We start from the raw sequence: 25,768 nt of genomic DNA on the forward strand, positions 1-25,768 counted from the left end.
TTCTGATGTCTTACATGGTATAGTCAGTGGAATGTGCTGTGCTATTGCATAGCAGGATACTTTACAGTGCTGATCTGAAGATTGCCATTTCAAGGCCATCCCCCATTAATGAGCTTTCACATACTTAGAGAACAGTGGCCAACTTGAATAATAATATGATACCACTGACCACTTTTATGGCACACTGTACCGATATAATTGTATGTTGCTGCCAATAGCATGTTTTAATATTACACAACACTGAGACAGTCGTTTTGTTAACCCTCAATTGATGAAAGATGGAGTTACTCCAACAACATTCAAACCGGTGACTTTCTCTGGATTAGGTGATTAAATCCAGTGAGGATATTATCTAATAATGCATATGAAAATATGGGTTATTTACCCCATTCTATACTGTGGGAGAAGAGAAATAAAGTGAACAAAAACAAATACATAAAATGAGCTATAAAACATATGAGCCAAATAAAAATGGATTTTGGCCCAACCTCCTACTCACATAAGGTTTGCAAAGCCTTAGTAATATTTAGCCTTCAGTGAAATCTGTGGGATACTGAAGCATTGAATTAAAGATTTCAATTTGCCCTTGCTTGCTTCTAGCGAGTTTGAGCATGAGCAGATGACAGGACTGGAACAATTCGGTTCAAGAAGTTGTCGTATGGCACGGCAACAGAAGTGGACACTGTGGAAGGATTAAAGACTAATGAAAGGATTCATTGTCTTGGTGGGAGGTGAGATGCATCGACTGGAATTCCTAGTGATGAATTCTAGAATGTTCTTTGGCTTCGAAGTGGTCTGGTGACTAATGTCCTATGAAGGTGAGGGGTCTGGAGGGCGAGTTTAGCTAGTGTGGGCAGCTCCTGGTGATGTAGAATGATGGTTCCTTGTCTTGCAAGTCAATGAATAAAGCTTGCGGCACTAACAGGCCACTGCCAAACACAGCGCTTATATACACTCTCCGAAAAATAAATCTCTCTATATGATCAGCATCTAACTGCATACTAACTGGAAAAGTGATGCGACATAGCCCCAGAGTAAGAATAGTCCTATAGGCAACCTTTTGCCACTAGACATAACTTTTAGAGGAAACAGCTGACTATTGAGAATTTGAATACAAGATTAGCCATAGTCCTGAGGAAGCCCTTTCTAGTCGAAACACAAGTTGGCTTTTTGCTTCAGCTTGTCAGAGCATTAAATAAAAACTATTGGAACATAACTTAGGATCTAATTTTGTAATAATCCTTATTTTATTGGCCATTTCTGAAGATTTGGCATATGCAAGATGAGTTGCACTGATGCACAGTTAGAAACAAATAAAGCTGTCTCTGTTTGTCATCATCTAAAATTGATGGATGAGCTTGGTTCTCCAACAGCATTATCTATGTACTTCATGCCATAGATATCCCACACAATCCCAACTCATAATAAACTGGTGGTATTTTAAGATATGTGGTATTTAAATGACCACACGGTTTTACTGTTACCACCAGGCTCACCATAATGAGGCTCGTAGACAGACTGGTAAATCAGGGTTGGCTCAAAGCCAAGGCAAGACTGGGTAGCCTCTTAGAGTGCTAGTAATTGGGGCACACCAGAATGCCCCTCCCAAGCAGCAAAGGCTGCAGCAGGCAGAGTGGGGCGGTATCAGAGCACTTACTACAGAAGTAATATTGCATGTTTCAGTGAGAAAAAAGAGAAAACATGATTGAAAAACGGATGGAGAAAGCAGCAACGAGATGGCACACGAGCAGCCAGGGAGAGGCAGCATGGCATGTGGTCGATGGAGCGACAAAAAGGTGAGAAACGCGAAAATCAGACTGAAAGAAGAACAAGAGAAGGGTGGGGGAGGGGGGAAACATAGGAATGCCGTGCAAGGAGAGATGGACGGAAAGGGGCTGAGGCAAGGGAAAGAGTCATGCAGTTAGAGTGGGAAAGTTGGTAGGTAGAAAGAGAAATAGAGAGAATAGGGTCTTAAACGGGCGGGCACTTGTGAGAGGGTGGAGGGACGAGAAGCTACAGAGGTAGATAAGGAGGAGCACAGGGTGAAAGAGGAGAGCTGAGAGACAGAAATAATAAAATGGAGATTATTCGGCCACACCATTGAAATCCGCCCTGCTTTGAAAATTATTAATTTGAAGAACTGCGTTTTGTACTGGACGTTTGTCTCCATAGCAGCGGGACGCAAGCCATAAATACATCTTTTAGCTCAACACAATAACAGCTGCGCGATGTTCGCTTGATTTATTAAAAAGAAGAGCTAATCAGCAGGAAAGCAAGAATACATGAGTTTGCCACAGCAGCCTATGGTAATCACGCAGCAGAGGACACGCGTTATCAGTCCTGGCACCGCTGGCTGGTGCTTGCGCAGAACACATCACCGAGGCAGAGTACAGCCCACACACAATCCATTTACCGTAAATACCCTGAGGAGACGGCGCTCCAAGCCAAAATAAATGCTCCAAACAGGCATCAGCTTGCTACATCCGGGCAAGTAATGACCGTACATATGTCAACGAATCGCTTAAAATGGGGACGTAATTGTTGACAGGTAGTTGGAACCCGTGTGCCGATTAGACCTTTTGAAAGGAGCTTAGAACCAGATGAAAGACAGCCTGGCCGTGTCTTCCTGATCCGGAAGTGATTAAGAAATACAAGACAACAAGAATAGGCTTGCTTATCAAAGGACCCAATGAAATCATGACATGATGAAACATGTGCCCCGCAGGTTCCTGTTCTCTCTGCCACATATAGCTTTAAAAAAGTCTTAGTTTTAACCAGTGGTGGAAATGGAAAATAAATTGGGGGGGGTATAGAGGGGGCGTTGTCCGAGGAGTATGGGGTGTGGGGGGGGGCCTAGCTGCCAGTTGACCTCCGATCAAAGAAAATGTCCAAAATCCTGCTTTAAACCGAGGCATTGTCCTGCAACCTCATTCTTAAAACCTGCTGATTTCTGTTCACCACAAGCAACGTCTTCTTCTACTTGAACCACACCGGGCACAGCTCCTGCAGCTCCCCTCAGCATTTGGGTGGCTGCATCGTGTGGGATAGTTTCAATGTTAATATAGGTATTTATTTATTCATGTAATATTTGTCGGATACCTGTATATTTATGTATTTATGCAAAGTTTGTCGGATACAGGTATCCGACAAACATTGCATAAATAAATAAATAATCCAGATCCATGTATCTGACATACATTGCATAAATAAATAAATAAACCAGGTTGTGGCTGAGGACTGTAACTTCCTCTTGTGACCCGTTGCACGGGGTCACCGGAGGAAGTTACAGTTTGCTTTTCCTGCAGCTTGTGAGCTGTATCAAAGTGAATCAGAGAGTGTGTCAAAGATGACACATGCCCACCTGCAGAGAGGCAAAGCTGCCTACAATGCATGACAACTACCCACACCTGACTGCACATCCCCTCCCATCAGAATGCAGGCACGAAACCATTCAGTGACTAATGGCCCATCATTCGCAATTTTGTGTGCTACATTCTGATTGGAGGGGCTGGTCATTGTGGCAATGTGGTGCTCTGCCTCTCAACTCCATGCCGTCGCAGGCGCTTTCTTTTTTAAAAAAGAGAAATTCCGTCCAGCGCAGAGCATGGGTTGGGGCAGCTGACTCTGGTCGGATCCCGAAATCCAGCTACAATTCTGGTGCCGTATCTCGGAACCTGCAAGAGCTGGCCCAATTGCCAGTGCTGGTTTTTAGGAAGTCATATTTGTAAACGAGTGTGTGGGAGACAAGATCCGTATCCTTTAAGAGAACAAATCACGCACCGCGGTACACCTTAGTGGGCTGCAGGTGACATGACTCAATAAAGGGTAAAGACGTCTATACTTCCAAATGCTGGGGTAAAAAGCACAGAATTCCTATTGTTGCAACACTGAAATGTGGGTCCAGTGACCTGGGAAACGTATATGGTATTGACATTACACAAAGTACAGTGCCCCTATCTGGTATTGAGGAATCTAAAGTAACAGTCGTTTGTGGTCGAGACAAAGACAAGCTCATTCACGTAGGTCCTCACGAGGAAAAAGACAGTGAAAAAAGCATTATATGACCTTTCCCCCTCTCATCCACATCCCCTTAGGATTGCTTGCATGGCGCGGGAACCCCATGAGGAAACTCCAAAATGGATTTGCCCCATTGTGTTCACCAGTGTACTGCGAAAATCCTCAAGCATCTCTACAAGAACAGTATCCTGAAGTCCATAGAGAAGCTGGATTCCCATGGCCTCTAACAAGCAGGTGCAGTCTGTTGGAATCCCTCTTAATGATGGCTGCCATCTTTCTTTTGTGACACATATGTTTTCCACTGTCCCCATATGGTCGAGTTCCGTGTGAGGTGATAAAAGCCATGGATACAGAGGTCAGTCTGGATTTATGTGCCAGGCCCCTCTGAAAGGAGAATATGGCAAAGAGTGTCCGAACTGCTGCTTCTTCAGGACCCTAGGAAGGACCCCTATAGTCTTTTTACTCTTTGCTTCTTTATTCGGAAATCCGGTTCCATCAAAAGCAAATAAAAATGACGAATTGCTTCAACAGACATATGTGACATTCCAGGAGCAGATGCTCTCTGTGGGAAGAGTACATGGTACCCGAAATCAAGAGGTTGCTCTTGCTAGACCTCAGCTGAAGCCAACGATACCTTACCAAATACCGCTCTCATCGAGAGACTTGAGAGGAGATCAACCCGACTGGTATTACCTGGAACATGAAGAATTTGCATAGGAATGTAAGGGGCCACTGTGATTTCACATACGTATAAGATGGCCGCAGATAGTTTTCTGAATTAGAATAGTAATGTCGGCAGGAAGAGTCAAAATGAAATGGTGACTACAGCAGTAAGTCCCCAAAGTGCTTCCTGTGTTAATGGCTATGAAGTATTACATAAGGCAACTTAAAGTGGCTTCATGCCCTGGCCGCAAAAGGAAACTATCTCCTATTGGTCAAGCGAAAACATTGTTTTTGAAAGAGTAAGCCAAGCTAGCACTGACTTATGACCTTCACAACACAATCCCAATTTAGAAAATGGCTTATGATAATGCGCCCAAAGCTGACAGCCAAACGGGCCAATGCTGGGGTTGGGCCACGGGGCAACAAGCACTAGATCCAATTAAAAAAATAAAATGTGTTTCATAAAGTGGTCTTCGGCAATAAAACAATTCAGAAAATGAACTAGACCGCTGACTGCCAACATAGACCACACATGGGCACAAATCTGTGTGTCTTCGGCATATAGAGTCCGAACCTTCCAATGAAAGCAGTTGGAGACGGCATGCAGATATCTCTTGCATGGCACATCAGTTTAAGACGCCATGATGGGAGGATAGCTCAGCGGCAACGTGCTCGCCTTGGTAGCAAGACGACATGGAGTAACACAGGTTCGGTCCCCACGTCCGTGCTTAGAAACCTCTGGGTATTCAGCGCGTTATAGATAACCTAATCTATCATATCACAATACAATGAACACAGCCCGGGTTCTCTTTCACTTCAATCATGTGTCACCATTTCTCACATGGTGTGCAGAAGCAGATCGCCAATCCCTTGGTATATGTGTCCTCATGTTTGCCAAAGCTGTGTTCCACATTAGCTTAATTTGAATGAAATAAAGGTTCTTTGCAGGTTCCGTGCCTTTTGTGTGAAGGACATGTTATTTAAACATGTCAATACACGCTTCACAGGTTCTGCACCATTGGTGTAACAGAGTTGAGGGGAAAACCACATTAAACATCGATACCGTAAGGCACCACCCCAACACGCATTTAATTTACATTAAATCTCTCTACACCGAGTGCCTCACTTATTTAATTCATAGTGAGTCTGGCTCACATAACATACAAAACAGATACGTTTTACCAGTTAAAACATCAATAAATGAAATACCAACTCACTTGTTCTCATTTGTTGCGTCATATCTGGGGAACGGGTCATGATCGTTATCGTTAAAATCATAGCTTGCTTCTGGATCCTATAAAAAGATATTCTAAATTATTCAATGAAAATGATTTTCTTACATTGCTTTTAAAAAAAATGGTTTTCCATAATTCTAATTCTTGCAGTGTTTATGACGTCATCCATGTGATTGCATGTTAGATAACTGAGCTTAATTTTCTTGTCTTACTGATCCATGGCAATCGCATTATTAATATGGCCACAACATATCAAAGATGATGTGTGGATGATGTGTGAGGGCCGTATCCTGCAACATAGGGAAGATGTATGTCAGTATTGTGCCATGGCCAACAGTACGAACCGTTCCGTATGTTTCAGCGGTGAGGGGAGAGGGTGTAGTGTTTTAGTAACCTTGGCCAGGACTATTATCAAAAGGAGAGTCAAATTAACTGCAAGACAGACACGAAGCCGCGAGGCAAGTGGCCAAGGCACAGATGTTGACAATAGTTTGAGCATTAGGCTTCTACTTAGAAGGGATGGGGTCAATTAAATGGCATAAACAATGTAAACAAAAGAGAAATGCAATGATAGTATATGGCATAGGTAATCTAGGAAACATCATTGTTTGGTTAGTTATCTAAGGTGTTGTAAAAGCAAACTCTACTAGAATTCGTTTTGCAATAAACTAAGCATCCTTACAATGCAAAAAGTAGAAAACGTAATACGCAGATGTGGGAGAGGATGCAAACGAGATTAGAAATGCATCACTCATATTAAGATGCTTAGTTACCCCTTCTGAAAGCATACAAGCTTGTCTGGGAAATTCACGGATCCAACCGCATGATTGCATGGTAACAGCCTCTTTCTGTGAACTCCTCTCAACAAGGTTCTGGATCTAAGTTAACAAGGAATAGAATATGGGGTCCCTGCTCACAGGTCACTGCCAACGGTACCATGGGACCAATCTCCACTGAGACTTTGCTGCGTTAGTGGGCAGAGGCAGACCCAAGAGATTAGTGTGTCTGAGACCTTAAAAGAGGGTTGGCCAACTGGTCACCCACCAAATGTGTTGTCCTACAACTTCCATAGTCCCTCCACACAGAAAATACTGTCTGAGGCTTTTGGGAGTTGCACGCTCAAATATCTGGAGGGGTAAAGTTTGCCAGACCCGGTTCTAAGATTATAATGCATGAAAGCTGGATTGTCTTGGTGGCTGCTTCCGATGATCTGTTATGTAGATGACGTGATATAAATATAGTGCTCCTGAGAAAATTGAATACAATAATATGCCCTGAAGGTAGAGGATCCGCCACAGCAGCAAGCCTATGAGAACCCGTACACAAGGACTGATAGTTTCTTTAGAGCTCTTTGTTCTAAAATGTACGGTCATATGTATTTGGTAGTTAATGTTCTGGATATGGAGCGTATACTGCAAAACATGGCTCGTTGTTTAACAGAGGCATTATCGCCTGCATTAACCTAGTGTTCAATTTCAGTGAAAATGGAAGACTCTATTTTCCTTTAACATGAATGTAGCTTTATTTGTCAATTACAATGGACAGGGCACAGAATGTTGGCTGCAAACTGTTTTGTGTTGTGCGCGAAGAGATTCTGCGTACCCTCCCTGATGGCCTGTTCCAGAGCACTTCATTTAACACAGCGAATGGCAGAGGCACGATAAAATAGGGTTTAGACCTTGGCATGCAACATCAGAGTACCGGAGGAAGACCTTACATAATTGGCATAGATATCGGTGTGGTTCCACTCCAAGCCATCGTCGAGCACCGTGATGATTACACCTTTGCCGGTAATCCCCTTTTTCCAGACGGGGATGACATGGAGGTCCAGTTTAGGCAGCGTCGGAGTCGTCCTTGTATCTTGCTAGGAAATCAATAAGAAGCATCGCTCTTACCAGTGTCAGGAGATGTAGAACCTAATCACATAAGAAGCAGCTATGCCTTCCTTTACTGGCCAGCGAGAGTTGCTGCGAGCCATCAATGCGAGGAAAAAGAAAGACCCAGCCAATAGGAAACATGGTTAAATCACAGACCTCTGATCTCTATTTTTTGTGTGGAAAAGGGTGGCATGAGTCACTCAATTGTTCTGCAATAAACTTTACAGTCTTTATTTTTTTTTACAAACATACTTCTCACTTAATCATTAGAGTAGGGGAAAAGGGAGAGATAGATTTTGTGAAACAAATCATAAAAAAGCAATTCAACCTTTTGCCAAGGACATTCTCATCATCAAATGTTCATCATCACCTCTTACCTTAGTGCTCCCTCAAAGGAGGCAATGCGTCATCAACATAGTGAGGGCCCCCTGTGTGGCCTAAGGGGATTCCTACAGTTATTGCTTTCTTTCAGAAGGTCATACTGTGACACGCATTCAGTCATTCTGACACCAAAATGGCTGACCCACTTTTAGTTTCAATGTTCTGTTTTTTGGAGAACCATCTCATCTCCATCTAGAGTGTAGATGTTGCGAGCCCGTTCGTGAACAGGCCACACCCGTTTTTGAGACATGTGAAGGGATAGACAGAAAAGGAATAGAATGCGTGGACAGAAACTTAGTGCCCAGTCTGCTGAATTTACGTGGATACACCTTTTATAAATCCCATACAGACGCACATATTTCATCTGCCCAACCACTATCATGACTGGATTGCAGATCTGTGTATATGTCTATATCTCTAAATGCTGTAATTGCTGACAAAGTATTCACTCTTCACGTTTATAGTATATAGCTCCTCCCCCAACCTCAAGCCACTTTAATCTGCGCTCCTCTGGCACCAGTTCCTTGTGTTCCCTAAACAGACAGCAGGTGGTCGATCACTTTCCTCTGCTGGCTCCCTTCTTTGTAGCAGCCTCCCCCTCCCTCTTTGTCTTGAGCAGAACCTTCTTAAATTACAGAAGAGCCTCAAGACCTACCTCTTTACCTCTTCCTTCCCTCCCTCTGTCCCCTGCTAATTGCGCAGTAGCCCTTATGCATCATTGGGCCCTGACCTCCCACATCGTATCATCCCAACTGCTGTCTATCCTCAGCACTTGCCTTGGCTGACCATCCACCCTTGGAGGCTCGCACTTACCATACATTGCACTTCACCTGCTGCTCACTCACAAGCACCTATCCCGTTCCCTCTCCCTTCTGCGCTTGAACGTTCCTTACCCTCACAAGGCATAGTAGGTTCGTCTCCCCCCATTGCTTTTTCTAATATTTATTATTTTGATTCATTGTAGTTGTATTTTTCTATCATCCCCTGTACACTCCCGGTTGCCCTGTAGGTGCTTTGAAACAGTATTTGCTTCCGGTATAAGTGCCTAACAAGCAAAGAACAAATAAATAAATAAATAAATAAATAAATAAATAAATAAATAAATACTGTATCCTGACTTTGTAAAGATTTGTAAAGCGCCCAGCAATAAGTCTGTTCCAGACAACAATGTGCCATTTGTACGGTGCTTCTTGACGAAGCACGTCCCATTTTCAACAAAAAAATGAAAATAAATAACAAAAGACACATCGATGAGGCTGGAGAAATAGTGAAATCATTTTTAGTGACATCAGCAAGTTTGGGTATTCTAAACCTTCCATCCATCATCTCTTTTGTTTTGAAGTGGCTCGACCTTTGGCCAGTGCCAGATGCACATGTTTGCAGCTGAGTAAAGCGGTGTGCTGGGAAGGCGTACACTGATTGCCTAACATTCAGTATGAAAGTTGTGTCTGTACCTGACAGTGCACAGCTGCGAGCACAGGAGTGGATGTCTAATGCACCAGCGCCAGACTTCGGTGCCTGCATTCTGGTAGCAAGGTAGGTGTAGGGATCCAAAGGGCTAATCAAGCCTTAACTGTGATGTGGGGTAACGCTGCCATTGGTTCTCATCGCCGGCAGCATTACATACAAAGCAACTACTACATACAGAGGTCCTTTGTGAGCCACTTCCGTTTTGTGAAGGACCCCTCCCTGCCCACTGCTACGGATACCCATTGCAAAATGAATGAGAAAATAACCAGTGGCAAACCCTGTAAGTCTCTGTACCCCTTCAATGTAGGGGCCACAGCCCTAGTAACTGGAGCACAGTGGCTTGCCAATATCTTTCTCTTAGAGCCACCCTTCCTGCCCTACTTTGGGCAGCATTGCATTTTCCCAGTAATGGAAAGAGCTGGCAGAGCAGCTGCTTGAGAAGTCAACATCAGCTTTGGAGACATTGGACCTAATTCACAGAGGTTCTGTATAATGGCAAACCCCCATTGGCAAATGCAGTGTGAAGCAGGGCCATAGGGCCTCATTACAGGTCGGGCGGTCTGGAATTAACAGTGGCGGTAAACCCACCGCCACTCTTAATTTGTTAATTCCGGACCGCCCGATCCCGACACCTGCAGGCGGAAGGTGATCTTCCCGCCAGGTCTGACCTGGTAGGTTTAACACCTGCCGCCTGCAGGCGGACGAGGAGACACCGACACCATCACGAGATGGTGCCGGTGTTTCCACTCCCCATTCCCATTGAGTCCTATGGGACTCAATGAGAATGGGGACTTACCGAATTCCGCCTCCGGAATTCGCGGGACACCAGGGTCGTAATGCCCTGGTAATTCCGGGAGTCACGGAGGCAGAATGGTAATACCAGTCCGGCGGTAACCAGGCAGTTTTACCGCCTTGGTTACCCCCGGACTCGTAATGAGGCCCATATTCTTTGCTCTCTTTCCGTTAATCTGTCAAGGCTGCACTTGCATTGCAAAGAGGTAAGGATGTAGGGCATCTGCTCCATACACCGCATCATTGTAATTGTAATTGTTTATTTATACAGCGCTTATGCACAGGTGGAGTGCTTCAAAAGCGCTTCAAGGTGGGAAGGGAACAAGGGAATACAGTAATCATTCTTAGGCCTTGAAACTAGTGCAAGTGAATGAAGTGTTACAGGTGTGACCAAACTAGAGAGAGGGGGCAGAAAAAGGGGAAGGGGGCAGGACAGACGAACTTACTAGTCCTAGTAAATTTAGGTCATGCATGCATACAGACCGAGGTGCAAGGAAGTGGGGTTGGGAGGAACAAACGGGTCCAGTCCAGCAGGGCCGTGGGTTAGGTGCAGAGAGGTTGCCCCACTCATGGAGCATGATCTGAAAGTGCAGTAATGCTGAACATAGTGCAGCGGCCCGGAGGCAAGTGCAAAAGAATGGCGGTGCAGTCTAGGACCTGTAAGGCTCTGCAGGTGAACCAGGCAACCAGTCAGCAAAACTGAACAAAGTTAGAGAGGAGAAGGAGGGAGGCGGGTGGAGAGAAAAAAAAACAGAGGTTAGCAGGGGCTAAAGTATGCACTTGTGCACAGTGTGGTATCATGCAGCAGATCCCGTATGCATCCAGATATGGCACAAGGCAATAAGCATCGGCCTATCCCTCCCAGGGCAAGTGCTCCTCTGGAAGCCAGTGCTCATTCATGCACACTATTCTCTGAGCAGAACCTTACTTGAGATCGTCTGAATCTAGGACTTTGAATGAAGAAATATCCTTAGAGGCTGTGTCATTATTTGAGCAAAACTGAAGGCCTTGCACTTTTCAAGAGTAGTTCGGGATTGAGGGGGGTGGGGGGTCGGGGTGTGTTACCTCTAAGTCTCTAAAAGACTCACCACCCCTCTTTCTGTCCTTCAGTTTAATTGTTTGTTTTCTGGGTGAATTGAGTGCTCTGATACTCCTGCAGGACACCTTGATCCCCATTTGCAAATATCTGTGGGTGCAGAGATCTGAGGACTCCTTGACCTTGCGCCCCTGCACCTGCAGGCGTCACCTTGCAAGTCTCAGATGTGAAGTGACTGGCTGGCTTTGAGCAAGACACCTGCAGCAATCTCAGCCATGCATATATAGGTATAGCGCACAGTCTTGGCACTCATGTATGCAACGACTGACAGGACCCACGTGTGTGGAGGACTGAGAAAGCCCCTGCAGCCTTGTGTGGTCTGCCAGGGTCCTTGCATTGTGGTATGTTAAACTGCAGGCGATAACCCAAGCATTCGCAACATTCCCACCTCTCTTTCTGAGGTGAAAAGGTGAAAACGAAATAGAAATTCTCATGAGAAGCATGAGCGTTTCTATTTTGGGAATGTCGATGCTGCCAGGCCTGAGTAGACCTGTGGCAACATTACACATTCGAGCAAGAGAGACCATGTGCAGGGGAATGCATGGCAGGGCTGCCACACTTGCAAGTGCATCCCTTTCTGAATTAGGGATGCCCTTTCTCATTTGTAGCAGGCCACACATTGCCTGGCCCCAGCCCGCACTGTGCAGGAGCACAGGCTCACAACAGCGGATATTACCATTCTGCGTGTGCATAAAATGCACTCAGATCCAGAATCTGCCTTCGTGCATGTGTCCCGTTGTATTTCTCTTCCCTTCAGTTTACAAATCATTATTTTCAGTCAATTGACAAAACAACATGCTGGAGCAGAATACGAGAGGCGTCTGGAAATCTGCAGCTGCGTCTTCCTGCGCGCAAGTCACATGATCCAAAGAGGGGTCGTGTGTGTAGGTGGGGTTGGGGGGGCATGTGTGTAGGTGGGAAGCGGGGGCAGTTAGCTGCTGATGCAAGGGGGCAGAAGCATCCCCTCAATGTTTTTGCAAGTGCTGGGTACACACATGCTGCACGCATTTGCATTGGCCCCCTGCACTCAGATGTCAGCCCCTCACCTGTGTGTGTTTACATTAGGGAATAAAGGCGCCAATGTTGGGGGCCGCCTGCCATGGACCTCCGGCAGGTGCCCCTGGGTGCTGTGATATTCAGCACACGACAGGCCCGGTGCCTGTGGGGATTGGGGCCTGCCATGGACATCCGGCAGGACCCCTGGTGCTATGGGACATCAGCACCATGAGGTGGGGTCACAGCCTGCCAGGACCTTGACCATGCGGACCTCGGCCACCGTCCTGGTTCGAGGGACCAACGGCATCGGGGCCTGCAGGCCTGTGCCTCCACGTGGAGGCCTGCGGCCTACATCGTTAATGAGTCACGGACCCAGTCGTTCCTCTTTGGGAGTCTGCAGCCGTTCCGCTTCACGTGCCGGCAGGAGCTCCTTTTATTAGCTTGGGCAATGACACAGTCATGGCCCATCTTAAAGGGGCAATACACGTGGGGAGGGACACATCCCCTTAAAGGGGCAATGCACATGGGAGGGTCACCCATAACAAGCCCTATCACTATCAAAGGCATTTTTATATTTTCACCTGTTTCCACGATAAATGCATACACACACTAATAGGCACACTACGCTTTGTATGAGTGTTTCTCTCAGTGGCTACGAAATGCCGGCAGAGGACAGGGAAATACACGAAAAGATCGAAGAAAAATGCTGATTGCGCGCGTTTACAGCAAATTCGGCATGGCCAACAAATTCTAATCCTATAATGCCGAACAAGGGGGTTGGGGGTTGCGGGGATGTGTCCCGTTTCCATAAAATCAAAAGGGGGGGTATAAAGTTAAAAAACAAAAAGAAAAAATCAGACCCTGCGGCCGTAGTTCTGTCCCACAATTGGGAGCGGGAACTGACGTCACAGGGAAACGGCAGCGGGAAAGAAAAGAAGGTAAGTCCCCCTCACAGTATTTATGGGTTTAGGGGTGGCCGGTAGGGGGAATGCGGGCAAGGGTGATCAATGTGATCACTGCGTGCCACAGTTTTCGAATTTGGAATTTTCCGATTGGAGAATTTCACCACCTCAATAATCACATAGATGCAAGGTCAGTGCAGAACCCTGTCTGCATTGATCTCAGGAGAAGTATTTCCACTTCCCAGAGGTCACCTCATCAGGGATCAGAGAGAGAAGTGCTCTGGGTGCAGCAGACGCTCCTGCAGCGTGCAGCAGACACTCATGCAGCGTGCAGCAGACACTCATGCAGCGTGCAGCAGACATTCATGCAGCATGCACTGCAAGGCACATTCAGCAAATGGGAAGGAACAGCTTGCACAAGGACCTTTGGACAGGCTGAACCTACAGCATATTGTCTCAGTTGTGGATGCAAATGGCATATAAATACGTGAACTCAAGACTGTGAAACGGCCCCAGAGGTTTTGGGTCTGGCTACAGAATGTGTCTAATTGCATACAATGTTTACCCAGTCACAACATCAGACAGGATACCACCTGACAAGGGTGTGAAAGTCCTGGCTTTTTTAATAGTTATTAATAAATGAAATGACATGGGTAATTCTGTTTCTGACAAGGAGGTCTGCTAACCATCCCCATCCACTTTGCTGCACCGCTCTGCTGACATCTACAGCCCCCTTGTCTCCAGTAACACAGGGCAGCTTCAAAGTCACACGTGCATTTGTGAGAGCTGCAGTAAACCTCCCTGCAGACAGAGGTTCTATTTACCTTGTGCACCTCTGAACTAAAATGGAATAATTGTTGCCTTATCAATCTGGTGTTAGGGAAATCTCCAAGATACCTGGTTATGGTCTGCTGACTGACAAGAGTGCCCAATTATTATAGCAACCCCAATCCAATATTGCAATGTCAACACTTTCATCACAGGTCAGTAAGCCGATTTATATTCCTGACTAGCATTGCTTTCTCTACGGCTCTAAAGGAGTCAGTAGCTAGGATACTGCCTTCCTTTGATTTCCCCGAGGAAGCTGAAAACCTCCGGTCTGGACACAGGAGCCGTCAACAGCAGATATCCTGGAAATCCATCTTCAAAGGGTCACTCAGCTAACAAAGACCAGTCTCACACCAGGTAATACACATCAAAGAGCCTTTGAAGTCAGCAGGCTCGGGAAGGGGGCTCAGTTAGAGTAGCCAAAAATGGAAAGTGGACCTGAGAAGCAGTTCCACCATCTTGGTTTTCTGTTGAGGCACTCTTCCTTCGGGTCCCCTCCATTTGCTTCTGAAGAAGGCACTCTGTTACAGCAACAGGGACTGGACCCCTTCATATCAGGCTTGCCTGGAGCCAATCCCCTGTGACATTGTGCTTTTATAGGAGGGAGTTTCCCACCCTTTCCTTATTTCAACTTTGGACATCAGAAGAAGACGTAGTATACACTTTTGGACCTTTGCTGGGAGTGCAGTCTGTTCCAAAATCCTCTAAAATAGAGGTGAAAGCAAAAGACATCCAAGGCAGGGGAGCGCTCAACATTGGGGATGAAATGATGTAGACCAAGCCTGCCACTGTGTGAGCTTCACTGGAACCCGGCTCTTTTGGGGGTGAAAGACCCCCTGTATAGGTCAGCCAAACTCCCTGGACTGGCAGTCCAAAGCAAGATGCAATCACCTTGCCCTGTGGGCCCCGAATGTGGCCTCACACAAATCGGAGAAATGCAAAGCAGCCTGGATTCCTATTTGGCCACTTTGAACCACCTTTGAACTGCTTCGACCATGCTCAATGCCACAGAGCCATCACAGGACCTGCAGTGTTGCTTTTGGCACTCTTTTGCATCTTTGAACCACTGACTGCTTCTTGAAACCAGTTCAACACCGTCTTGCACCAGTAGTGCTCGAATGGCCGCACACTCCTGTGGAGGCACCTTACTCGCTGCATCTTTAAGACCTGCTTTGATCCAACAATAACTTGTGCGCCCCAGACTCGACCATGAGCTAGAACCACAGGAAATCACCATGTCACATGACCATTCGACCCAGTGGAACCATTGCCTCAACTCGACTCGACTGCCGTCTCAAGCCTGTTGCCCCAAGTGCTGACTGGAACCTCACAGATCCCTGTCTCAATGCCAACTCAGACTGAACACTGGATCAACGCTATTCGCATCATCCCAAACCCAGTTTGACTATCAACAAGCACCAGGAATATCGGCCTGATGCTGTCGAGCCCCCCAAGTCGAGAATAAGGTACTGTTAAGAGGACATGTCCCCCCTGTTCCACTCTCTGGGACCAAGGTGACACGTAGGTCCCATTGTTCAGCGTATCCTTCAAGAACATTTGAACAGTGCCATTGCTGAAATGTCTTGCCCGAACACTCTGATTCATTCACCGAGAGTGCCATACTTTACCAGTCTGTATGTTTCATGTTGTCTTTACAGCAGTGGGATTTTGCTAGTGTTTTTAGTTAGTTCATTGCTTTGTATTGTATAATTAAAGTATATACATACATATTTTATAGAACCTTAATTGCACATTCTTTTATTTTGGAGTTTTTATACCATTGCTGTTTGGGCTTCTACTGTTATCACATCACACCCTAATGAGGGTATAACCTACCCTCTGCCCGCAATAACACAAACGGCAAAGCAAGTGTACCTGTTGGGAGCTGTCCATTTTACCTTCATGATCGGGATAGCTGCTGGATTAGTAGTAGTATGGGGTTGAGTAGGCGCTTTAGCCGCTACTCATCCCTGTACTCCTGCAGAGCTGTAGTCATTTTGTCGCACTGGACCATGCCATTACTGTACCTTTCAGCAGAGCAAATGACGTACATTGTCAGGGGTTGCAAAATGGAATAGGCAAATGACCTATTTGTGGATGGAAAAGATTGAATGTTTGTAACAAGTAGCCATCATGTTCATTGAGTCTCGGGAGGATAGCTCAGGGGCAACGTGCTTGCCTTGGAAGCAAGACGACACGGAGCAGCACAAGTTTGATCCCCGGGTCCATACTTAGAAACCTCTGGGTATTAAGCGCGTTATAAATAACCTATCATATCATTAGCGTTCAGTTTGCATGAGGATTTCATGGCATATTAAACATGAGGGTGGTCTCAGTAGTTTTCTGCAGCATTCTTAAGCCAGTCTTATTAACCATCAGACAAAGATGCCATGATACCCAGACCTAGGACTCTGTCTACACTGTGAAAAACCTTTGGTAGCTACCCTGTCTGTTCCCTCCAGGGTAACCTTCCCAGAAATGATGCTGAGTAAACAGGATTGGTGGATAATCCCCCTCTCTGATGCAGAGAGCTGCTTTTAGTTCAGCGTCTCTGTAGGTGTGAACAAAGAAGGCCAGTAACATAGGCTTCAGAAATGCTGCTCCTTGAATTGCACTATAAGGCCTGGCCGTAATACAAAGATATTTGCATGTTGTCGACTTTGCAAAGGGGTTTCTCAAAAAGCAGCACAACTAGCAAGCCTTCAAAATAATTAACCACAAAGAGGTGTGAACGCCATAAAGCTCTCTTCACAAGGTCTATTTTAAAAAAGAACCATGTCTTGAGGATCTTTTATTAAAATCGAATTTTAGAGTAGCACAAGTCTGTCAGACAGTTAAGAGTGAAGCGTCTTGACCCTATGAGCAGTTGAGGACGCCGTTGGCAAGGGTATGTCTGCTTGTGTGATACATTTAATGTACTTAGTAATCTAAAACACAGAGTAGATGTGGCCAGGATCAACTGCCGTGCGCTATGCTGTTATGCCAGGTCACTCTACCGCCGTTCCACTTCATGTGAGTGGCACGCCGTCACGGCTTCCACCAGCAGATGTCTCCATGGACCATCGCCCTCAGGCTTTAACTCTATCCACAAACATGCCAACATGACTATGTGATAACCTAGAAAAATGGATCAAACTGCTGGTCAAGTTGAGTTTTGCAGCAAAAGCATGCATGCCCAGATGAGAATGATCTGTCCTGGGATTAAATAGCCTCCTCTGTACCGATGTGAGGACGCGGGAAGAACTGAGCCCTCTCCTGTCTCCTCAAATGCCCCCGCCCCTGTGGTGTGTGCATAGGGCTCATTTCAGCAACATGATGCTGAAGTCACAGCCACTGAAGCCACGATCCATTCTCATCACTGGCCACTACCATGGATACTGACATAGACCCTGTGGATAAGTTAAACAAGGGTGTGGAAGCGCCTCTACTGAGAACAAACATGGATCAAATCCTCGATTTTATGCAATTTCTCCCACTCCAGAGGGTCTACAAACATGTATTAGCTCAATGTGGTTCACAGAGGAGAAATATCCATTTGCATATAAGTCTGGTCCCACCCACAAGGTCAGACAAGCACCGAAATACTAGACAATTCTCCTCTGTATCAGCTGCCCCAAACACATGTTTCGACCTTCCTGGGACTCCTCAGTGAGATGAAGCAAGTGTTAAAAGTTTGAATTGCTCATGGTTACTTAGTGTGAAACCCCAGGTTTTACAAATTAAACAAGGGTGGGGGAGCCCCTCTACTGAGAACTAACATGAGCCAAATACCCTGCTGTATAGAATGTCTCGGACTCAGAAGTATCTACAAACACATTTTAGCTCACTGCAGCATTCACAGAGGAGAAATGGCAATTTGCATATCAGTCTAGTCCCGCCCATAAGGGCAGACCTTACAGAGCAAAGTCGAAACTAGAAGGACAGTGTGTACAATAAGGTGGTTATCAAGAGGAATCTATTTAGGAAAAAACACAAAACTGGACAAATAGTTTGCTGATGCTGGAATTCAGTTCATTCTCAACTCCGTAATGTACTTGTGCAAAACACATTGTGCTTACCAGATACCACTGCTTGTTCCACATCGGATCATTGAAAAGGTTTTCCGCTGAATCTCTTAGAGCTCCACGCTTAGTCCGCTGTTTTTCATATTGTTGTTCTGCCCAGGAGACCTGTAAAATGTTAAACAAGGCTGACATTACTTTCCTGAGCCAATGTGGTCTCTAATGTCCTTCCTGAGTATTGTTTTGCAGTGAGTGAAGGTCTGTCATATCAGAAGATTGATAAACTGCAGAGGGTGATTTACTGGAGGCCAATCAGTCGAAAGCATATGATACTATTGACAAATCTCCCCCAAACCGTAACTAATGTGTGTGTGTATGTAGTGAGCATGCCCACCTCCAGTGGTACATATTGGGAGCTTGGAGAACCAGGACATTACTGCGACCCAACAGTACTGTTTTATCAACCTCGGAAGGATGAATATCTGACTAGACTTGCCTGGCTCGGAACCTGTGACCATGAATGAGGCCAAACACGGACCCTGTTGGAGGATGCATACGCCCACTGACCCACAGCTCTAACCAGCTTGACCTGCTCGCAATTGCGAGCTAAACTACAGAGACAATGCCCCTCGGTGTGTACCGAGAAGGGAGTGCAAAGCAGGATAAACTCGTGGCAAGAGGGTGGGAGTGTACGATGCCTGCAGTTCCGCTGTATACCCACCCTTGCGTGAGCCTTCTAGGTCCTATACAAAGGTATGGAGTGCTCAACATTCTTCTGAGCTTTGTCAGCGGGTTCACGTGAGAACTGCAATATATCACAGGCCAGAAATAGGTCCAAATAACCCCAAATTCCCTACTAGCCAGGTCGAATTGAAAAACCTCTACTGACTGCAATGTCTAGGGGAAGACTTATAACATAATATCACAAAAGGAGATCAGATACATTATTGAACTTCAAATTTGCTACCTAAAGATAAGACACCCCTAATTACAGATCAGAAAAAAAGACACATGTATAACCCATAATTATACATGGAACACGAAACAATCAAACAATGATATTCACAAACACAACTATACCACGATCAAAACAAGGACTTCAAAAGATCTGTTGTGTTGTCCATTGACCCCTAATCTGTAATTAGGGGTGTCTTTAGGTAGCAAATTGCTTATGAATTTTGCCCCGTGTTTGAGAATTCAATGAATTGTATTTTTGATCAAATATCTTTTTTATGCTTTTAGAAAGTTTATGTCACCTTCGTTTGAAGCACAATAATGTATCTGATCTCCTTTTGTGATATGCTATTATATCACGTGACATCTGGCAGCTTCTGTGAGAGTGCGCAATGGTCTCCTTGCTCCAGCCGCCCGTTGGCACCATTGCACCGACCATCACAGTGCTGTGACATGAGCGTCAGCGCATTGTTGTCAGACGCCGACTTCCCTCCGTACAACCTAGGAGATCCAGTAACCAACTAGGAAATGAGGCATGCTTCTGCACCCAATCTCGCAGTAAATTCTGGAGATTTTGTGGAAACAGTACATGCTGAGACCGTTTGAGTAAACAAACAGCAATGGGAAAAGCAACCTGCTGTAAGTGCCCGCCGGCTGTTCCAGCACTCGTTGTTCTCTCTCTCGCTAAGGTTTGGGAGAGGCAGGGGTCAGACACGCAGAAACAAACAACCGTGCAGCTGAGGGGACAGGGGGGAGCTGTAGGTCTAGAACACAGACCAATTTAAGAATGATTTGACAATCCTTTTAAAGGAAGCTCCACTTTCAATTGCTAACACAAAATACACCTCTCCGGTCTGAATCGTTACTGAGTTCAAGTGCCCCAGATAAATGCGATCCCTTATACGGCACCCGCCTTCCCCTGCTGAAAAACAAAGGTTGACGTTGGACCCGGCATGGAGAATTGATATTCAGCATGTCATTTGGGGGAAAAGTCTTCAAATTCTTATAGAAGCTGGCACCCCACTGCATGCCTGCCAGCCTGCCAGCCTGCCTTCATCTATCAGCCGAAGGTAAGGCAGAAAAAGAGCGTGGAATAAAACTAAAGACAGTAGTCCATACACTTTGGGTACCAAACTGGCCCCTTCTTCAGAAGAGAACCATCCATAACTCTGAAGACAAACTTACCCATTAATGGACCTAAGTGCAACATGGGGGTGCCGAAGAAGGCCCTTCAAGTTAGAAGCCTACGACAAACTATTCGGTCTAGCTGGACATATAATGATTCTCTTGCACTCGCACACTCTCCTGACCACCTCAGCACCCATCCACATGCCCGACCATCATGGGTAGCTTGCTGGAGCTCGGCCAACCCACCCAACTCCCAATCTCGGCCAAATGCACACACACATTCTAATCATTCTGACAATCTTCCCATACCTTGGACTTTGGTCCTCGGAGGGGGTTCCCACCACAAGCGCGTTGAGTCCATACTAATGGGAGTAAGGCTCTATAGAAATAACAAACTACTACTACTGCGACTACAAGCACTTTACTTCTGAAGGCACAACGGCATTGGTACTTTACAATTTCTTTGGAGCAAGAGGGCAATGTTGAGTATCAAGAAAACCATCCACTGTATTTTAACCTAACTTATGAGTTTCATGTTGTTTGGCAAAGTGAACGCTAAACTGTGATGCAAAATTGTGCATTGTGATTGAGGGACTTACTATTTGAAAAATGCAGTGCCTTTTTGTAAAGAGAGGAGTCCCAATCAAGACTAAGTCTCAATCCATGGTTCCCTCAACTGCACACAATGAAACAGAAGATATAGTAAATGTGAAAAGTGTAAAGTGCTGGCAGCTAGCCATGTGGGGAGATGGGGCAGAACGCTGCAGGCTTCGCGGGAGTCAGCAACTGTACTTCATGAAGGGTGTAGTGCTTGCTTAAGTGAATATTAGAAAGGGACTTGCTGGAACCGCACTTCCAGCACGCATGAACAGAGGGTTCCATGTCATTTCATCGTGGGATGTTTTTTCGCAGGCTTTTTTACTGCTGATTTTTTTACAAATAAACTCATCCAATTTTGTATTTTTTTATTTTTGGTGGAGTTCACCCCCAAACCCCCTATCGCATTTAATTTTTTATATATTCCCAAACACCCACAGCCAATATATATATTTTTCCAACCCCCCCCAAAAAATTCGATGAGGTTTTTCGGCAAAAAAAATCGCAGTAAAAAAGGTCTTGCATTGTAATTTTCCAGCCTTACTATAAACCCATCGTCCAGATCTTTTCTAGAAAAATCATATTTGCATGGGACGGATTTTGGAGGCAGTGTTTTTGCTGGGTTTTGCACATTTTTCTTATAACGTGCATGCAGTTCTTTTCTGTGGAAATTTAAACTGCAATGAAGACCTTTTTAGAAGCAATCAGAAACTTGAATGGGAGAATATTCTGGAGGTACGGTGAAACTGCCATAGAGTTTCTATGGTCATTTTCTGAGGGAAATGTTTCCTGTGGATACTTGAGAATTGACAAAACTTGCTAGAGGCAATATGGAACTTCTGTGGGGAATTGTTTGTGGGAAATGTGAAACTGGCCTAAAAATTGTCTGCGGGCAGCATGGAAATTGCATTGTTATTTTTTTGAGGCACTGTAAAACAGACATAGGGCAGGTAAGTCACATGGGATGCTGTTTTAAGGGCAATGTAAAACTGGAAAGGGAGAATTTCCTAGGTTAAATGTGACACTCTTCAGTAAATTCTTAGGGGGAAGTGTGAAATTGGCATTGTCCAATCTTCTGGAGGTACTGTTAAAGTGGTATGCACCATTGTCTTGGGGAAAAAAGGGCATGGGGCAATGCACCGAAAAAAGTAGAAACTAGAATGGCAGTGTGTACAACAGGAACAACAGGAACAAAACTCCCTCTCTCTCTCTCTCTCTCGCTCTCTCTCTCTTTCTCTCTCCCTCTCTCTCTCTCTCTCTCTCTCTCTCTCTTTTTTTGGACGGCTTATAACTTCTGCCCCCTGTCAAATCCTCACAAAACTTGGCAAAAAAAGGTATATAGCCATGTGAAATTGATGTGTTTGGTGAGGTGTTGTGCTGGAGGGAGGGGGGGAATTATACGGGGGGTCCCAAAATGTGTGGTTTCTCCCGTAGGCGCAATGGAAAAATAAATGTGCTCACACCTACAGCACAAAGCGGTGGACAGATTTTCACTAAATTTACAGCAGGAGCGGCGGCTTGGTCCCATAAGCGTGCTTTTGTAAATTTGGTGTAAAGCCGCCCGCAGTATTTTTTAAAATGACTAAAAAGTAGGTAAAAATAAATTAGTGATATCTGGGTACAGTCTGAGGACTCATTTCCCTGTTCGCTATGCGGACAGCCATCCGATTGGCCCAGAGAGCATTGTGAGATCCGCGGACATCGAACACACCCACTGATTGGATGGTGAAAAGTGTAAGGTGAGTCATATTTTTGGTAAGCGTCCACCATGTTGGAATCACGGACAGCGCACTTTGTCCGCGAACATTGCAGTAAAAACCTATTAAGAAACACAACATTGCACTTGCCAAACTAAGTAAACAATCTCTGGGGTGGTGAGGGGTGTTGAGGATGGGAGTGCATATGGACACAAGAAGCCCAAAAAACGGGTGGCTTTTCAACTCCGATGTCCACAAACAGTCTGGATTTCCAGGGCAGTCCTGTGATGCCCACAAACATCTCAGATGTTCGGGGATATATATACCTATTTATGAATTACATGGTTTGTGAAAAGCAGTTTGGCAGGCTGAAAAGCCGTTTTTGGATAGCTTATAACTTTGTTGCCACTCAATGAAACTGCATGAAATTTTGGAATTTAATTCTAGATATGGTTTTGAATAGTTCTGTGGTGCTATTTTGTTTGAAAAGGAAAAAAAATTAGAGCGGGGGGCCAAACAATATTATAAAGGCTTATAAATGTGGTGCCATTTGACGAATCTGCAGAGAAGTTTGTAAAAGGATTGTAGACCTAGATATGAACGTTTTTGCAATGTTTGGTGGGATTTTATCAAGAGGGGGCAAAATTAGATTGTGGTCTCAACATTTTTAGATGGTTTATAAGTTTGTTACCATTTGACAAATGTGGAGAAACGTTTTCAGAAAGATTGTAGACCGAACTGTGAATGTTTGGGCAATGTCTGATTGGATTTTGCCAAGTGGGGACTGAGTTATATGACTATTTTATGCATATATATTTTGATACTTTAAAAAAATAAAACATGGTGGATTTGCAGTGAACTCATGTAAGGGGCATTGAAAAGGACCAGAAAGTATGGTTTTGCAAATGCTTGTGTGTTTTATTTGTTGAAAAGTGTCATAAATTAGGTAAAAAAAAATAGTAATATACCTTTGATGACTAAGGTATAGGTTGTGGCCATGAGTAGTGGCCAGATTGTCCAGGTCATGGTCATTGCTCACAAGGGACCATCAATGGGGTTAAAATGGGCATTGCCACTGGGGGCTGCCTATGTGGTCAGGTTTTTCGAAATTGGGATAGGTTTGAATGGGATAGAACATTTTACTATTTTCCGTTTCGTAAGCACGTTCAAGGCGCTTATCACAACATATGAGGATTAAGGTCGGGTAGGACATGGGAATGTCTGATTCGAGTGAATGTTACTTGCTATATCTGCCCAGAAGAGAGTTTGGACAGCACCGCTCTAAATGCATAACGGAGCCATGACAGTATCTTCAGTCACTGTCCATCAGGTACCACCCACGTGTCCACCTTTCACAGGGTTGAATTTACCCTGTCTTTGAGCTGGATGGCAGCTTCCCGAGCATTGAGGAAGAGCATGGTCCTGCACAAAGATTTGCCACATTGAGCAGCCAGTCTAAACGGCCTCGATCAGCATCTCCAGCCACACACAGAAGAACCACTCTACCTGCCTGTTATCTTAAATCACTGTCACCAGCATATTGTGTGTGTGGAGCTGAATTTCATAGGAGGTGCTGTGAAACTCCAGCAGCAAGTCATAGGTGTATCTAATCCCATTCAGAAACAAGTAGGGCCAGAAGATGATCAGGGGTAATTCCACAATTAGGCTCTGCCATAATAATGCTTTACCTTGAAGTCTGAGAGTTGATTTCTCGAAACTCTAATGAGGCTTTTTCCAGTTTCGATTTGGCCAATGATTAAAATATCAGGTGTAATTATTGGCCCAGTCAATGGTGCTTGTTTTACTGAAGCTGAGAGTAGAGAAAGCTGGGGAGAAAAGAGTCCTCTTTTTCCTCTGTAGTACTTGATGGCACCGGCTCCGATGCCTAATCATTGTTAAAGGACCTCAGTTAAGCGCCAACGTTTTATTCCCTTATCAATATATGATAAATGGTTGGAAGCAGGGACTTTCGCACTAATTTCCTGGGACCCTCAGACTTTGAGCTACACTAGAGAACAGTGTCTCTGACATAAATCATCCCCTATTAGAACTATATTTTGCTTCAGGGGTCGGTGGGGGCCTTAGCAAGTGGATAAAAGGAAACAGCGTATTACTGATTATTTTATCCCATCTTGCAGAATGTAAAAGTATACCCACTTCTCTGGCATATTTAATGTCACGTGCAGTAGAAAGCAGTTAATTGTGGCATTTTTAGGATTCATTAGAGTGTTTTATTCTTCGCTTCATAAAATCAAAATGCGTGGAATGCAGGCTCTAACCGCCAGTAGAAGCCTTCATTCCATGCTTCTCTTTTGCTCTTCTCACTGTTTCCAGCTGACTACCTAATCAGCAATCTTGGAATGCAGTCTCTAAATCTCTGTAATGATGTACCTACTGGGCACTCTGTAAGGAGGCATGGCAAGCTCTAATAGTGTTAGAGCCCTTAGCATCAGGCTTTATTGTGTGCTAGGTGAACTTTGGCCTCGTTAGAGCTTCATCCCAGAAGCAGCGGTTGCCCACCCTACAATAGAGCCCTCTGGTGTGGCATCTAACGCTTCAGTAGTCTGCTCATTGTCTTCATGGGCAGTGCAGCCTGCAAAGCCACCCAGTGAGGATACTGTTTGGTCTTGTTCGTCCTAGAGTTAGGTCCCCATCAATTCTCTATAAGATTTAAAAAGTCCTCCATAGCAGTTCACTGGCTTTCATTTAATGCTGCATTGGAAATAGATTGCATCCTAATTTCCTCTGGGATATTGCATTTTGTGGTAACCTGCACCGACTCAAGGTGCACTCAGAGGGTGCGGCGGCACAAGGGTGCCCCCACAACTCCCTACACAGCAATTAAAGGGTTCCTTGCCTCCAGTTTACATGACACTGAGCTCGAGGCTCCAGCTCAGTTTCATGTAAACGTAGGTATTGGTCTGGCCCGGCCAGCACCTATTAAAGAATCACGCTGAAAACATACTTTACAAGAACAGCAGGGGGCTCGGTTCTGGTATCAGCCGAACAACAGAACTGAGCCCCCTGCTGTTCTGCATTTGTGGTGGAGGGATAATGAAAAATCTCGCACAGGGCGCTGGCAGACCTTAGGCTGCCACTGCACATGGTTATTAAGAAGGGAGCCCTAGCAGAAG

At 45.2% G+C, this 25,768-nt stretch overlaps 1 protein-coding gene across 2 annotated transcripts in view; it reads right to left on the reverse strand.

Moving 5' to 3' along the window:
- PCSK1 (proprotein convertase subtilisin/kexin type 1) overlaps nucleotides 1–25,768 on the reverse strand; it is a 286,141-nt gene that overhangs the window by 164,909 nt on the left and 95,464 nt on the right. For both annotated transcript variants that reach the window (XM_069627655.1, XM_069627654.1), the window contains exons 3-5: nucleotides 18,316–18,426; nucleotides 7,633–7,779; nucleotides 5,898–5,974 (exon numbers count right to left, since the gene is read on the reverse strand). In XM_069627655.1, coding sequence (XP_069483756.1) covers nucleotides 5,898–5,974; nucleotides 7,633–7,779; nucleotides 18,316–18,426 — 335 coding nt within the window. The remainder of the gene's footprint in view (nucleotides 1–5,897; nucleotides 5,975–7,632; nucleotides 7,780–18,315; nucleotides 18,427–25,768) is intronic.

Source organism: Ambystoma mexicanum, chromosome 6p (assembly GCF_040938575.1).
Source record: "Ambystoma mexicanum isolate Mex_15411 chromosome 6p, UKY_AmexF1_1, whole genome shotgun sequence".
Taxonomy (NCBI): domain Eukaryota; kingdom Metazoa; phylum Chordata; class Amphibia; order Caudata; family Ambystomatidae; genus Ambystoma; species Ambystoma mexicanum.